This window comes from Erpetoichthys calabaricus, chromosome 3 (genome assembly GCF_900747795.2).
Source record: "Erpetoichthys calabaricus chromosome 3, fErpCal1.3, whole genome shotgun sequence".
Lineage (NCBI taxonomy): Eukaryota > Metazoa > Chordata > Cladistia > Polypteriformes > Polypteridae > Erpetoichthys > Erpetoichthys calabaricus.
Genome location: NC_041396.2, coordinates 236039461 through 236056958, shown reverse-complemented (window position 1 = coordinate 236056958; position 17498 = coordinate 236039461). Strand labels below are relative to the sequence as shown.

At 38.1% G+C, this 17498-nt stretch overlaps 1 protein-coding gene across 1 annotated transcript in view; it reads left to right on the top strand.

Moving 5' to 3' along the window:
• Positions 1–206: 206 nt before the first annotated feature.
• LOC127526948 (trace amine-associated receptor 13c-like) overlaps positions 207–17498 on the top strand; it is an 87819-nt gene continuing 70527 nt past the window's right edge. The window contains exon 1 of the mRNA XM_051924189.1: positions 207–637. Within this exon, the coding sequence (XP_051780149.1) occupies positions 325–637 (313 nt within the window). The 5' untranslated portion in view covers positions 207–324. The remainder of the gene's footprint in view (positions 638–17498) is intronic.

The window sequence follows — 17498 nt, the reverse complement described above, 5'->3', positions numbered from 1 at the left end:
AAATGTCTACCTTGGGGTCTTGCATCAGAAAAGTAATAACTGTTATTCCACAAAGGAATATACCAATGCACAAACAAGGTGAAGCACTAATTGCTGTAAAAGAAAATACCAAAGGGAAATGAATGTTTTTGTTACCTTGTTCTTCAGAGTATAAATGGTATAAAGGTGATAAAATAAAATCCTTATGATTATAACTACCCTGTTTAAATACAGGGCATGTTTGCTTTAAGTTTTAATACATCTGTACTCCATATGCGTCGCTAGTCTCTGAATTAATTCAATTTGGATAAATCAATAAACAGTAGCTTTTCCATATCCACCAAAATGGGATTAAAAGAAGCAGAACGAGTTTTTTGTCCTCATCCAGAAAACACAACCTGCTCTCTACAGAATCCGTCACTTGCAGTCAGCATCATTCTCTACATCATCTTTATAACTGCAATACTTTTAGCAACATTTGGAAACCTGGTGGTGATCATTTCCATTGCTCATTTCAAGCAGCTGCACACACCAACAAATGTGCTGACACTCTCGATGGCTGTTGCAGACTTTATTATTGGAGTATTCGTGATGCCTGTTAGACTGATTCAAATAATGGATAAATGCTGGGACTTGGACGTTCATACATGTATGGCAGGTATATTTTGTTTTACAGTTGTTACTACAATTTCTGTTACACATCTTATTTTTCTTTCTGTGGACAGATACTACGCTGTTTGTTACCCACTACATTATTCCACAAAAATAACAGTTGGAAGAGCCTGGGTATTTGCTGCAATCTGTTGGATTTGTTCAATCTGTTACAATGTTTTGTTTTTTTATGTAGAATTTACTTTTCTATTAAGTGACAAAAATGTTTGTTTAGGATTCTGTTTATTTGTGACTCTTCTCACACTTCTTATTGTAGATATGCTATTTAACAGTATTCTTCCATTTTCTGTCATGCTGGTCTTCTATTCTAAGATCTTGATTGTTGCAATTCAGCATGCAAAAGCATTACGGAATATAAGAAATGAAGCACAAACTGTGCAAAAGAAGAAACAGAAGAAGGGATTTAGGAAGAAACAAAATAAAGCTACAATCACAATAGGTATTGTAATTGGCACATTTTTTCTATTTATTAGTCAGTTTCAAATATTTGCCTTTTTGTCATTATTCATCACAGTGTCTAAGTTGGCTTTGAGTATAAGTGAATATTTACTTTTGCTCAACTTTGCTTTGAACCCACTAATTTATGGACTATTTTACCCTTGGTTTAGAAAGGGATTTAAATGTATTATAACATGTAGAATTTTCAAGCCAGATTCTTCCTTAATAAATTTGCTCTCAGAAAACAATTAAACTACCCTCATCTTTGCGCAATATTTAGAGTTTGTTGTAACTGGACAAATAGGCACTGCTGAAAAAAGGCAGGGTGGGCAGAGCAGTGCAGCTTAGTACCACATTGTTTAATCTTGTTACACTTTAAGAAGAAAATGGAGTCATCTGAACTCAACTAATGGTGACTGAAAACACCTGGTGTGTTATAAGAAAAGACTAACATACATAAGCTGTGAATCATGACATAAAGAGCAAATTATCTGAACTAATGGAAAAAAAAACTCATAATAGTAATATATGTGCAAATTTTAAATTTCAAAACCATAAAGATGTCACGGGAGAACCCTGAATATATTCAGTGTTAAACTGTTACATTTTAAATAACTCAAACCAGGTTTAAAACATATGACATTAGGTAAATTAAGAAATAGAAATGTGCATACTTAATGTAAATATGAAGAAAATGTCAAAAGAAATAATAGCCATAGGAAAAATTAGCTGAATCATCTGAGACCTTTCAGGCATTGCTGAAGCAATAAATAAAGAGCTAAGTAAATTGCTTTCATACATACACTATAACCATTCTTCCTTTGCTAAGCACTTTTGCATGTATTTATCTGTTATTAGTTATGTAAAACATTACTTTATTACAAAGTCTCATTAAAAGAAAGATGCGTTATGTCAGGTCCCCTACACACTTTTAGGGGCTGCACCCAAGATGGGCTCGAAGCACCTATTGTAAAATGCCCCAAATCTTACCATTCATGAATCTTCTGTAGTTATGAATTCTAACAAACTGTTCTTTGATTTTTCTGAGCACCGCTGGATATCATCAAACTTGTAAAGATCCCTAAGTTTATTTGTAAATAGCATTACTTGTGAAATGTAAATAATATTTCACCCAGACCCCTCATAGACCCTGTGATCATCAAAGGTGACTGTGTGCAGATGGTGCGACCTATAAATATCTGGGAGTGCAGCTGGATGATAAATTAGACTGGACTGCCAATACTGATACGCTGTGCAAGAAAGGACAGAGCCGATTTATACTACCTTAGAAGGCTGGCGTCCTTCAACATCTGCAATAAGATGCTGCAGATGTTCTATCAGACAGTTGTGTCGAGCGCCCTCTTCTACGCAGTGGTGTGCTGGGGAGGCAGCATTAAGAGGAAAGACGCCTCACACCTGGACAAACTGGTGAGGAAGGCAAGCTCTATTGTTGGCATGGAGCTGGACAGTTTAACATCTGTGGCAGAGCGAAGGGCGCTCAGCAGGCTCCTATCAATTGTGGAGAATCCACTGCATCCACTTAATAGTATCATCTCCAGACAGAAGAGCAGCTTCAGCAACAGACTGCTGTCACTGTCCTGCTCCACTGACAGATTGAGGAGATTTTTGACAGAACAATTGCAGTCAATATACTGTGTCTCATTTTATACTTAATTTGATTCCCAGGTGAACTACTGTGTATTCTTCTAACATTCTGAAGCATTTTTTAATTCAGCAGGAAGTTTTTGTAGTTGAGGAAAAAGGCAGAGACAAATGGTGAGAAAACATAAAAAGAGGAGAAGACACTTTCTGTTCTTCATGCTCCTCTCATATATACAGTATATTGAAAATATTTAAATCATGCAAGAAGAAGGAAGGAAAATCAATAGCTTTGCAGCGTGATAGATGGACAACTTCATCTATACTGTACCTCTGATTGTTGAAAAGTCTTCTTTGTTTTCCTTAATAAAACACATGACATCTGTTACTGGACCATTCACTTATTGCAATGTGTGACTACAAGGGGGTGTAACAGAACTCCTAAGCCCTTGACACATCTACAAAGTCCCAGGTTCAAATTACTCATTTGATTATAGAAATCCATTTGTTACAGAATTCTTTCTTTATTTCCATTTCCTCCTCCTATTGTGTTAGGCAAGTGTCATCCTTCACCTCCCCAAATTCCAACTCACCTAAACAGAGCAGAACTAGGAGTACTTCCATCACTAGAACATTGCACCTGGGAAGCACTTCTGGGTTTGGTGGAACTGTCAAAAAGCAAACAAAATCGATAAATTATTTATTGTTTTTATGAGTAAAATTGTTTGGATTAATTTTTCTTCATCCATCCATCCATTATCCAACCCGCTATATCCTAGCTACAGGGTCATGGAGTCTGTTGGAGCCAATCCCAGCCAACGCAGGGTGCAAGGCAGGAAACAAAGCCCAGGCAGGGCACCAGCCCACCACAGATTTTTCTTCATTGTGTTTTGATCAATTTTCATTGATTTCTATTCTTGTAAATGATGTTATCATCTTTCTCATGTTATTTGATTTTTATGTTTTTTTTTGCTTCTTGTCTTTACCTGTTAAGATTCAACCTAAAGGAACAGGGCCTCCCAATTGTGTAGGTGGGCTACTAATAGGGATGCCGCTGAGTCTCATTGTAAGTGTTTTACATGCCCCATACTGGGGCATTACACTCATTTTCAATTTAAAGTAAAAACTTAGATATGAGGGGCCTCATTATAATGCTGTGCGTAGAATTCATACTAAAACATGATGTATGGACAAATACAGAAATGTGTGTATGCACAAAAAATTCAGATGAATAAAACTGTGCATAAGCAAAATTTTACACACTTCTCCTTTATGAATCCCAATCATCATGAATTTTAATGCACATTTTAATGAATTTTGCATATTTGAATATGCAAATCAATATAAACAGCCCACTTCTATTCAGTGTTTTGTTAAAAAACAATGATAAAAGCATGTGTAAAAAAGAAGAATTTTACTGAATGCCAAGTGGAATCTTACTCAGTGAAGTGGATGCAAAGAAAAGGCAAAGGTATGAGCAGCAAAATTAAATTGTTGGAGTGGCACTCAAAAGTTCAAGTTCAGAAAGTTGCATTGTGCCTAAAATAAAAAAGAAGTGGCCAGATGTCAAAATTGACGTGAAAAGGTGTCTGAGTGTCACATGGAAGCGTATTAGGGCCACAGAGATGAAAACAAAATAGGGACAAAGTGAAGAAAAAAGGTCTATGTCGAGATTAAAGTCAAAATATTGGTTTTAATCTCAAAAATTTCCACTTCAATTTCATAGTTTATTTTGTTATTAAAGTAGAATATCATAAACTACATCTTAAAATTGATGTTTACTAGTTTACTACATATTAAATGTTTCCTATTCTATGTGTTCCCCAACCCAGTCGTTAATCGCTACGTGCTTTTTAAATGGGCTTTCTCTTACACCAACAGGAGCGTGCAGGCAGTGATCGCCACACAGAATACATTACATTCATGATATTACAGCTCTCTGAACATTTTAGAATACTAAGATGTATACTTGATATCATTTTCATGATGAAAGCTGGCATTGTTCCTGCCTTACGCAAGATGCCTGCTGGGATGGATATGACCCTGGATGGAATAATTTATTACAGCAGTACTGTCTCTTTCAAATGTACCAAACCCTGATTTCTGTCCTTCCATTTTCTTTCTCCACGTAACCAACTCGCCACATGATAACCTTCTGTAATAAATGTAAAACCAGCTCTAAGCTTAGAACACCAATTGTTCAAAATTTTTTGAGGAACACAGAAAAATCTTTGTTATACATGTTTAACTATACCATCCATCCATCTATCCATTCAGGATCGCGCCAGTCCCAGTAAGCATAGAGTGCAAAGTAGGAACAATCTCTGGATGAGACACCAGCTCATTGCAACCGCTGTGCCACTGTGCCTCCACATGTTTAATTATTTACAGTATACATTAAAAGAAGTTAACAATTTATCTGTAAAATGTAATATACACACTTTAATGCTTTTATCATAAAAATGATATCAAGTATACATCCTAGTATTCTAATAGCACACAGCTCTTGGAAATCTAAATTGACTTAGAAGCCAGTTATAATCATCTGTAAATATGTGCTGTCTTCTATTGAATTGAATTGAATTCCTTTATTGTTATTGTATGGTACAATGAGATTCAATATATAACTCCTCCATAAACTTATTTTCCTATAAAATGATAAAAAACAGGAAAAAAACAATGTAAAATATACAATATGAAAGCATAATTACAATATACGTGTACATATAGTGTAGATAGTGCAAATGGTTCATAAATTGGCTCAGGTACTGCAATATTACAGTTGTAGTGCAAGTTTACAGTGAGGTAATTGTGATTCTAAGTACAAACAGTTCCACCAGGAGCATCTGATAGAGTGATTGAGTATGTTTACAGTTCTTGTGATGAAACTGTTTCTGAGCCTCAAGATCTGTGTAGGAAAGGCTCTGAAGCATTTGCTGGATGGGAGAACTTCAAATAGACTGTGGCATGGGTGAGTGGAAACCATGGAGAGCTTCAAAGTAAAGAAGTAATAAGTTGGGCAAAAAGTTAGGAAAACAAAACAGACAGGGAAAAAGTAAAGTTTAATGACTTCAAAGAAATAGACAGAGCAGGCAGTCAAGGGGGAGAGTATCACAGGAGCTTAAGGGGCCAGAAGGTGTTAAATAACTGCAGTAGTTCTTTAATCTACTCATTTATTAATACTGCTTGTTAGGACTCCTTTCGGAACAAATGGGATCTGTTCCACCATGACAGGTTGCATTTGAACAGAAAGGACACCAATACATTGGGGAGGCATATGAGTAGGTTTATTGAGGATTGTATAATGGTTGTACATTTTTTAGGAAAGATAGAACAGAAAAGAATTTAAATGCAAGTTCTTCACTTGGATGATTAGCCACATCTTAGTGAGAACATCTGGATTTGTCTAGAAAGTATTTTAGTAGTGTGCTATAGTACCCCCAATGTGGACAGTAATTTCAATGCACATCTTTTTAGTGATATTAGTATATGTGGTCTTACGGTCCAGTGGTTTTCCGGTTCAAGTATATCTCAGTGTGTTCAGCACTATTGACACATTGGCTTAGCATGGCACCTGGACCTGTGTCTAATGTGTCAGTCTGAAGAATGAAAGGTAGAAAAAAGTCTGGGGACAACAACACAGGTGCTGCCATAAGAACCTGCTTTAGGTTACGAAATGTAGCATCCACATTTTTATTCCATGCCACAATATTAGAAGCACACTTTTTTCTTAGGTTAGTCACGGGCATAGCTGTCTCAGAGAAGTGAGGTACAAACCAGTGGTAGTACCCCGCTAACCCAAAAATGCTTTTATCTGCTGCTTGGTTCGCGGAAAGGGCCAATTCAGAATGGCACTAATTCTGAAACTTTGTGGCTGCTCTGTACTGCCATCCACCACGTAGCCTGAACATTTCGCCTCCATAAGCCCGAAAAAACATTTTTTCAGATTTATTTGAACAAAGTCCACACACAGTGTTAGCAGTACACCCTGGATGTGGTTATGTGCTCCTCCCAGATGCTGGAATAGAAGGCAATATCATCTAGATAGTTGGCACTGTAAGTGTTTTGAGGCCATAGCAGTTTATCCATTAGATGCTGGAAGGTGGCTGGTGCCCCATGCAATCCAAATGGGATGACACAATAATGCCAGTGTTCACTAGGGGGGTTCCAAATGCAGTATTCCCCTTCGCAGACTCCGTTAAAGGAATTTGGCAGTACCCTTTTGTAATGTTAAGTGTGATCAAATACTGCACCTTTCCAAGCCACTTGAGTAGCTCATCTACACCTAGCAATCTGGTATGCATCAAAGCGAGAGACTTTATTAAGCAGAAGGAAGTCATTGTAAAAGCCAGATGTTGTCTGGCTTTTGGATCGACACAATAGGGCTAGACCAGGGACTAAAAATTTCCTCAATCACATCTAGTTCTAGCATCCGCTTGATCTCAAGCTCAACTTCTGTTCTTTTTGCTTCCAGGAGCCAATAGAGACATTTTTGGAGAATGACCCCATGTTCTGTGAATATATTCTGAGCAACCAGAGAGGTCCTTCAGGGCTTCTCATCCACTACCTGTGCTACAGACAGGATGGCTGCAGACAGCTCCCACTGCTTGGGTGCAGCCAATTTGAGTTCTCGACTGGAGCTGGCCGGAGAAGGGATCGGGCTCCCTTCCCATCCATGGTTTTAGCTGATTGACATTGTAAATTTGCTCAAGCAGTCGACAGTTTGGTTGTTTCAGCATACAGTGTGATGAATGGTCTGTGAAGCAGGGCTGAATTTTAAATAAATAAATAATAATGACACTCGCATCGCATCTTTGTGTGGGTCATGGTAGTGTGTCAGGACCGGCTCCAGTGTGGGAGCAGACAGTCTTGTACTTTGTGCACATGTACAGGATCGCCAGTGACCCAAATTAGCACTCATCCTCGTCATGACTATCAACGGTGTCAGGTTCAAAGGGCTCCTAAACAAGAGTGGAAGCATGGAGCTGACCCACACTGCTAACCAAGCTTTTCCTCCCTTTGATCTTATAAGGGCTTTGGCAGTGAGCCAATGATTCAGAAGACATAGTAGGGATAGAGAACCATGATGCACTTTCTGTGACTGAGCTCACAGACATCAGCTTTTGTGCACTCCTGCTGACAGCTGGGAATAGAAGTTCACTTTCAGCAGTTTTAACACTTTCCCATTTTTAGGTATACCAAACGACGCTTCTAAACTGATAAGAACTGGGAACAACTATGTGACTAGCTTATGCTTCTTGATATCACTTTATCAGCAAACGCTGTTATATTGTTCATGATCACTGAGAGATTTGTACAGAGGATCCCTTTTCAAAAGTCATATAACAGCAGTCCTCTTGTGTCTCACACTCACCTTTTAGCATAATTTTGCCTTTCATTTTACAAATTTATTTTGTGAAAGCCATTTACATGAGAAATACTAGTACTAAACATTAAAGTCAATCATTGCAGGATACTGGAAGGGCGGAAGGACCGGGGGAGAGAATAAGCATAGGACATTATCTCCTCCGGAGTGCTAGATGGCAGAATCTCTGGACTGCAGCTGTGCCTCGGGCCTTCATTCACGGGCCAGAGTTGGGTGGAAAGGGACAAAGCTTGCCAGAGGAACAGTGGGGGTGGAAGGACAGTGAGTAGAGAAGAAAAAAAAAGTGCTGTGTTCTGTTTTATTGACTGTACTGGTGCTTTATACTGTACTGTGCAAGGGGGAAGTGAAAGGGAAGCTTTTCCTACGTCTCAAATAAACATGCGTTGTGCTGGCTTGTGCTAGTGTCTGTCTGTGTCGGATGTTGTGGAACTGGAGAGCCCCTGGTGGTCACCATTGCACTTTTCCAGTGGTGGAGAAAATACTCAAATAATTTACTTAAGTAAAAGTAAATTTTACTTGTTTTGTCTCTTGCGGTACATGCAGTCATTCTCTGACAATGTCATGAGCAATCAGAGAGGTCTGTCCAGGGTTTTCGTCCACCACTTTGGGGACAGACAGGATGGTTGATTCCAGCTCCCGTTGCTGCTGGGGAATTGGATTAATACTGAAATTTAGATGTTCCCTATTGACAGAGAAAGTGACTTCTGTAAGGGAAAAGAAAAAATATAGTGCTTGAAACTGCCTGCCTGTTAAACTAGGGCAGGGGTGGCAAACTCCAGTCCTGGAGTGCCGCAGTAGCTGCAGGTTTTCATTCTAACCTTTTTCCTAATCAGTGACCAGTTTTCACTGCTAATTAACTTCTTTTTCCCTTCATTTTAATAGCCCTGTTTTTAAGGATTCAGTGCTCTGAATTAATTATTTTCTTCATTAAATGACAGCCAAACAGAAATCAAATGTGAAACAAGTCAACAGTTGACCAGCTAAATTGGGGCTTCAAACTCCAACTAATTTCACTCCAACCAGTTTCTTAATGAGAAGCCAATTCTTGCTGTTAATTAAACTCATTATTTGATTCTATGGCTTGTTGCTGCTCTCATTCTGAGACAGCAGACATTTCCATAACTGTTGATTTTCTGTTTTTTCTAAGAACATTGTCAAAATCTTTTGGGGACCTGAGAGATCAATCTTACTGAGACCTTCATCTTTCTTTATTTTCAGATATTGTGTGATGGGCAGGGGTGAGCAGGTCATGTGGCACCTTGTTTTGTGTCTCATTATTGTTTGGCAGTTAATTAAAGAAAAAGAAACAACTAAGGGGCCTGAATCAAGTTAATTAAAATTAAGGCAAAAGAAGTTAATTAGCAGCAAAAACTAATGAAGAAGATGGTTAGAATGAAAACCTGCAGCCACTCCGGCATTCCAGGACTGGAGTTTGCCACCCCTGAACTAGGGCATCCGGAATTATTTTGTTCCAGCACACATTATATTAAAAATGTGAGATCATATATAACATTTAAATTTGTGCTTGTACTGTGGTAACAGTTTATATATATGAAGTCTTATTTCGTGTACCTAGGACTTAATATGTTTAACTAGTTTTGGGCATTACATAATACTTAATTTAGAGGTGTGTTTCTGGAGTATTCCATTTATCTAAGGCTGATTGGTGAAAATTAAAATATAGTAAAATATGTTATATAAATGAACCCCACTAATAAAGGAAGCTTTTCTGTTACAAAAGTACATGGGGCCTCCACCTATAGGTGTAAATAAAGAATGGCCATATTTGAATTTCAAGTACAACTATGATTCAAGACTTCTTTATTTAGTATTTTCTGCAACATTTCACATGAAATTTGCATTAGCAGAATGCCTGTGCAATATTTATAAATACATGTATGGACAGCTAGACACTCATATGAAATGGAACACTTCCCTAACACATTAATTTGATGGAAGTTAAGATGAAACGACTCCCCCCTAACTCTTGCAAAGTCATTTGTATGATTAAAATAGTAAAACTGATGGTAATTTAGTCAAAAAAGCTACTATATAGACACACATTGATTTCTACTCAGTTAGATACTAGTGAACCTAGTTAATTTTTTTTAAAACATAAAACAAAGAATAGTTGTGAGGAGCAGCATGTAAGCATGGCTGTACTGCAGATTAGGCGCCTCCTTGGCCTCAAGGACCAGTTAGGATTAAGCAAAGGAGATGTCAGCTTTTTAAAGAGTGCACTTGGGCTCATGTTTTAAAGGACAGTTTCCTGACATGCTTTTAAATGGATTTATTTATGGGATTTTTAATCTCCACCATCTTTTATTGGATTATTTATCACTTTTGATGCACTGCACTTTGGACACCATTTGGATTTGTTTGTTTTAATAAACGCACTGAGCACCTTATGCATCTACAAATTGTTATGTGTGTTTTTTGTCCTCATCTACCTGGCTCATCCAGTTACGTTATTGACAGTGTCGGGTTCAAGAGGTTCCCAAAATGGAAGTGGGAGTGTGGAACTGACCCACACTGTCACACAGGTATTGTTAAGCTTGGGTCACAGAGTGGCACGAGAGACAGGAAGGTGAGTCCAGGTTTCCAAGGAAAATGCAGGTACTTTATTAGTGTATCGAGAAGGCAGGTACAGTTTCAAGACTTTATGCCCTTTGTTAACAGTTAGATACAGCAGAGCAGCTATGGAGCTCTCCTTGTGCCAGTGCTGTTAGAGATGGTGAATCACCGCTGACCCAGGTGACAACAGAACATATATTTTCCCCATATTCATTATAACAAAATATCTGTTTTAACAAAATATTTTTATTGTCCCATGAGTTTTTTTACAACGGGATTCCACCTTTATATATATTACAGAATGCAGTTTTGAAGTTAAAAAGGGTACATATTAGTTGTGTAAACACATCACATCACAACAACACCAATTTCCTATATGCTATCTTGCTAGAAAATGGGTAAGCTCACATCAGGTGCATTGAAAAGCACAAAAAGTGACTTTGATACCATTTACACATGTAGTTACTTCAAGCCCACTGACAACACTACACCTGGTCAAAGCTAAAATGACAAAGTTCAAAAAGAAGAACAACGACACTATAAGAGACAGATTATCGAATGAAGACCATGCAAAAAACACAGAAAGCAATTCAGTGGATGGAAATGAAGCCTATAATAACGATAGACATGAACATATACAGTAGCAAGTAATGAAAATGACAGTGTCGGTGGCCCATAATTAACCAGTGCTGACAATGTTAACTTAGCAGACTCATTCAGGCTTAACACTCAAGAAACTCCACCTGTCCGTGCAGATTCTAAAATTCGATGCTTTGCTCCTACATCAAAACAGCTCTTAATGACTACTGCATATCTCAATTCTTTGGAATTTGTGTTAATCAAGATTGTTGGTGTGGTGGGTGTATGGGTTACTGTTTGTGGGGGCCCCACTAAGGTGCTTGCGCCCCCAGTTCAATAGCGTTGCTCTGCCACTGCACACACCATAATCCTTTGCTTCCTGTGCTTGAGTGAATTTTGCCTCATCTGCACACAGTCCACTGAATTCCCACTTCTTTTAATTAGATGCCTAGCCTCTCATGTGGGACCTTATTAAAAGCATTCTGAACATCAAGATAAATAATATTATATACACCCCTCTGATCATATCTTTTTATTTCTTCCTCATAGAATTCCAGCATATTAGTCATCACACATGTGCATCAGAAGTTTGCCTTCCAGGCTCATCTGAGATAAGCACTTCCGCTCTAGGACGTGAGAGTGTGCGGTCACTGATGGTAACATCTCCCTTTTCACCCACAGTCCTGAAAAACTGTCCACGTGGGGAAACTGACTCCGTACCCTGTAGTTCCTCTGCTATAAAAGTGAGATGCTCTCAACATGACACATCTCATTCTGGAGAGAGCAGAACGATGACTGGAGCTCCTACCTGAACTTGATGCATCTGAGAGAAGACTGAAAGTTCCTCTTGTTTATTTCTTTAGTTAACCTGATTTTCATTTTGCCTTATTTGACGTACCATTGAGTGCCTGTTTCAGTTCAAGGACTTTGTAAATATTAAAAGAGGTGACCTGGTTGATACCCCAACACTTCCTCCATGACTAGTGTATTCCCTCGGTCAACAACACCTGTTCTTGCCATGTGATGCTCAGTCTTTTCTTTAATAATTCCTTCTATTTACACTATGTACCCTTGATGCATGAAGAGCTTACCAGCCTATAATTACTTGGATCAGGCCAATCAACTTTTTTTTTCTAACTGGAAATTTTTGCTATCTTCCAGTCCTTAGGAATCTCCCTCTTGCAGAGTGACATTTGAAAAATATACATGTGATTTTCCCCTTGGGATTAATAAAGTATCTATCTATCTATCTATCTATCTATCTATCTATCTATCTATCTATCTATCTATCTATCTATCTATCTATCTATCTATCTATCTATCTATCTATCTATCTATCTATCTATCTATCTATCTATCTATCTATCTATCTATCTATCTATCTATCTATCTATCTGACTTAAGCACACCAGAATAAATGTTATCTGACCCTGGAGATTTTTTTTATTTTATTATTTGTAACACAAGCAGAACTTCTCTCTCTAGAATTTACAGCACACCAAGTACCTCCTTGGTAGTCTCTGTTACTTTTGAGAGGTTAACCACTATATTATGCATAAAAACCACAACAAAATGCAAGTTTAGAACATTTGCTATTTCACTATTTGTACATTTTAGTTCACCCTAAGCATTCCAAATACTCTTCATAACCTCTGTGACTCTTTTTTACTACTAAAACAATGAAGGAATCTCCTTGGGTCATCTTTCACCATTTTCGCAAAACATGGAGTACATGGTAACTGACATAAACTCAGGCAGATACAGAAAGAATATGCAAATGAAACACAGACAATGAAAAGGTATCAGAATTGTTAGACATTAACCACTATATTACCATTCTGAAAACATAAAACAATATGTGCTAATTTGTTCAAATTAGACCTGACAAGCTGGTATTTTTATTTGTGTTAGCTACAGATCACCCAACCAGGAATTCCTTTACAGAACTCCAAAAATATTTGATTTCCCTCTTACTAATATTTTGCAGAAGAATGAGAAATCACACATCCTTTTAAATCCAGCATACCTACTTTAAATTAATTATACAGAAACATAAATTTGTAGGTCACTAACTGTCTCAAAACTATTAGGGCACATCTCAAGTGTGTTATGCCAGCCAAGTGCCTGGCAATATACTGTAAGTGCTTAGGACACAAGTTGAGTACCCTAGAATTATTTCATCTTGAATTCAGTCAGAGCTCCAACTCTACTCAAAAAATGTTAATTTTCTAACTTGCAGATTAATATCAAACTAAAAAGTATCAGCTCACAAAGTGTTTTGCTTTATTAGTTCATCACGAATCAGATTTTCTCTCCAGCAGCAGATTAACCATACTCAATGAGACATTTGTCAAAACAAAGATGTAATTTGTCTTGTACGTGTATGTGTTCACAATGACTATTGGCAGCAGACAATAAATAAAGTTTGCAAAACTTACACAACCTAAACAGGTATGCAGCCTCTATATTGTTACAGAAACTCTCTGAAGCTAATTGAATTAGTTTAAGAATAGATAGACAGACAATAATACCAGTAAATAAATACATTTATGGCCAGTAGCAAATCTTACAGGTCCAGAATGTGATGAGATGAGACCAACTTTGTGTTTACACTTTGATGTCAAAACAAGTCACATTTATCTGTCACTGATGTTTCAACAAATATTACCTGGCTATTGGTTTAAATCACCTTAAAATGATTTTGAATAATTTTCATAACCTTAGTGATCTCAAGCTTCAGGTGCTGTGCCCTCTAGTTGAGGATAATGCAATGCTCTTAGCACCACTCTTCCCAACTATACCCCTTACTGACTGAATTATGAGATATGTTGCAACAATGTACATAATGCAAAATAGTCTCATAAAAATATAGTGCACTATATATTTCAACAGTTTATGTTTCACTTTAATAGTTTCTTAAAACAAATGATTACAATTCCTTGCAAACAAACTTTTGAGGTTGAAAAATGGATGAATGGATGGATTGAAGATTCATTATTATTACATTGTAAGTAAGTGAGTAACAAAAACTATTACAATATGTAATATGTGCTACACAAGAAAAAGGTATGCTATATGGAACTGTTGCAGAAAATACTTGGTAGATAAAGCAGAGTCTTGAGCCATTGTTACAAAAGAACTCCAACATGGTTTATTTACACCAACTACAGGATCCTCCATGTGCTTTGATTATTGCAACACGGCAGACTGAAAAAATCTAAGAGAGCACTGCCTTTTCAATTAGGTGCATTTAGATAAAACTGAATAAATATATTTTAATATTTACCAATCAGCATACAGATAAATGTCATATTCTAGAAACACCCCTTATGTCATTAAGCATTATGTAAGGATGAATGGATAAATACGCAAATAAATACATAAAATGAAAATAGATAAAAGTATTGTGAAATGTGACAGTAAATAAATAATAACAATATGAAATGCAAGTATAAATAGTTAAATGGGTCACAAAATATGTCTTTTGTTCCTTATTCCTTTATGTCAGTCAGTCATTTTCAAATTTCAAACCCACTTAGTCCTGAACATGTTTGCAGGGATCTACCGGAGCATCACACACGCACACACACACACACACAGGCACACGCACACACATACACACACAATTTAGAACCGCCAAAGCACCTAACCTGCATGTCTTTGGACTGTGGGAGTAAACCCCCACAGACACGGACAGAACATGCAAACTCCTATAATGTAATTATGTATTATAAGATGGATGCTATATAGCGCCCGACCCGACACAGATTGGACACGGGAGGCACATGTAAAATACATAAAACTATTTATTTTCTTCCCCTGTGGGCGCACATCTTCCCCGTGTCCCACAGGCAATACACAGTCCCATATCACAGACACAAACAAATCACACACTTTTCTTTCTCTTCTTGGCAGCACCACTCTTCCTCAGCAAGCTTCGTCCTCCTCCCACCTGACTCTGGCCGCTGAGTGGTGGTCGCTGGCTCCTTTTATAGTTCACCCTGAAGTGGTCCAGGTGCTTGGTCACTGAGTTCCGGATGCACTTCCGGGTGTGATGAATATGCTGCCCACACAGGCTCAGGAGTCCCAAACACAGCACCCGCTGGCGGTGCCTGTGGGACCCAACAGGGCTGCACCCAACTCCCATTCCCATGGAGCCCTGTGGGAAACCGAGGCACCGCTCCAACCCAGGGGGGCGGCCATCTAGCATCCAGGGGGAGGTATTGCACTGTTCAGGGCTGCTCCCCCTGAATATAGTGTGCAGGGGCGTCCCGGCTGGGCATGGACCCCGGCCGCATGCCGCAGTATTTATTGCCATATTTCACAGTTTGATTTATTTTGCTTATTTACTTTTGTCCTAAATATTTCTCCATTATAATGGTGTAACATATTCCACACTCAGTCATTAATCTAACTCATTGCTTACACAGAAGAATCGCAAGCATTAAAAAAACTCACTTAAAAGTATTGCCGTCATGAGGGGGCTGCTTCAGAAGTGCAAAGCCCCCAATCTTTCTGCTTTGCATATATTCATATTCTTCAAGGTTGGGAGCCTTCCTCAACATCTTGCTCTCCTATACATGTATAATAAACATCTGGACCCTCGATTAAGATGTTATGTAAGGTTTAAAATGCACCGCCATTAATGTGTTAATTTCATGCGCTCAGTTTTAATTGTTAATTGCATGTTGTAATTGTTTAATTCATTTAATTGTGTCAGTTTTGTTTTTTGCATTTTTCCCTTTGGAGCCATGGTAAGGGGGCTAAGAATGAAGTATGTTCGCTGTCAAAAATAAATGCCTTTTTCTACCTTTGTGGCACATGCATAGAAACAAAAAATCGATTGTTTCTTCCTTGATAGCGAATGCCTTGTGCATCCAGTGCATATTTTTGACAGTTTCTTCATGCTAGAGAATTGTACTCATAATTTTCAGAAGCGCAGGTGTGATTGAGACATCCGAAATGTAAATTTGACTTAAATTGGCTTATTTTTAAAAGTGACCTTCTTCCATAATTTTCTACTTTTAACTTTTTTGCTGTCTAATTGTATAATTATTTGTGTGATGGTTGTATTAATTCTATTTTTCTCTTCTATAAATCTCAGAAATGTGTCCTGTAACTTAGGAAGTTCTAAATATGATGATTAAACCAACTGTCATTTTTTCCTGTGTTAGACTAACTATTTGACTTCCTTTTTATACAATAAACATAAGCTCTATTAGTTTACAAAAATGTACCTAGTCCTGTATTTTGTCTGTGATCAGACCATTCAGTCGTACCGCTGGTAGTAATACAGACAGCTGTAGTGGAACCATACTCACGTCAACACAGTTGCTTTGATTTTATCCATCTGTGGTCTATACGAGGTTTCCACCATTGTTCCCCACTAAAGGCAGGTACTATCCATGCTGACAGTAGGCGTCAGTCCTCCCTTCTGAAGACTTCATCATTACTTTCATTAATGTAAGTCTCTGGACCTTTAAAGGGGTATGTTTGAATTGCAAGAGTTGTACCCAAGCTTCTTACTGATTTTAAAAATCTTCTGCCACCAGCTGGGATCTTTGGTTTGCATCTTGGCCTTCCATTTCACAAATTGCACACATCAACAAAAAATTCTCAAAACAGCTTTAAAGATGAAAAACCAATGGTGCATTTACCAATCCATAAGACATTACTACGAGCTCATATCCATCCATTTTCCAACCCACTGAATCTGAACACAGGGTCACAGTGGTCTGCTCAAGCCAATCCAGGGCACAAGGCAGGAACCAATCCCGGGCAGGGTGCCAACCCACCGCAGGACACACACAAACCAAGGCCAATTTAGAATCACCAATCCACCTAACCTGAATGTCTTTGGACTATGGGAGGAAACCAGAGCGCCCGGAGGAAACCTACGCAGACACAGGTAGAACATACAAACTCCACGCAGGGAGGACCTGGGAAGCGAACCCAGGTCCCCCAACTGCAAGGCAGTAGTGCTACCCACTGTGCCACCGTGCGGTCCAGGAACTTATATGTTCTATTGAATTATTGAAGGCTGCCTTTTATTCTGTGATATACCCAGGTTAAATTATAAACAATTCTAAGGCCTAAATTAGTGTTATGCTTGCCCCTGTGAAAGTGTTATCATATTCACAGAAATATGTAAATACCAAAATGTCACCATAAATACAGTAGAAAGGTATATCTAGTTTCCTTTGTTTTACAGACGTAGATTTTTGTCCTTTGTGTGATATATTTTGAAACAGTCACCAACACACAGCCTGGG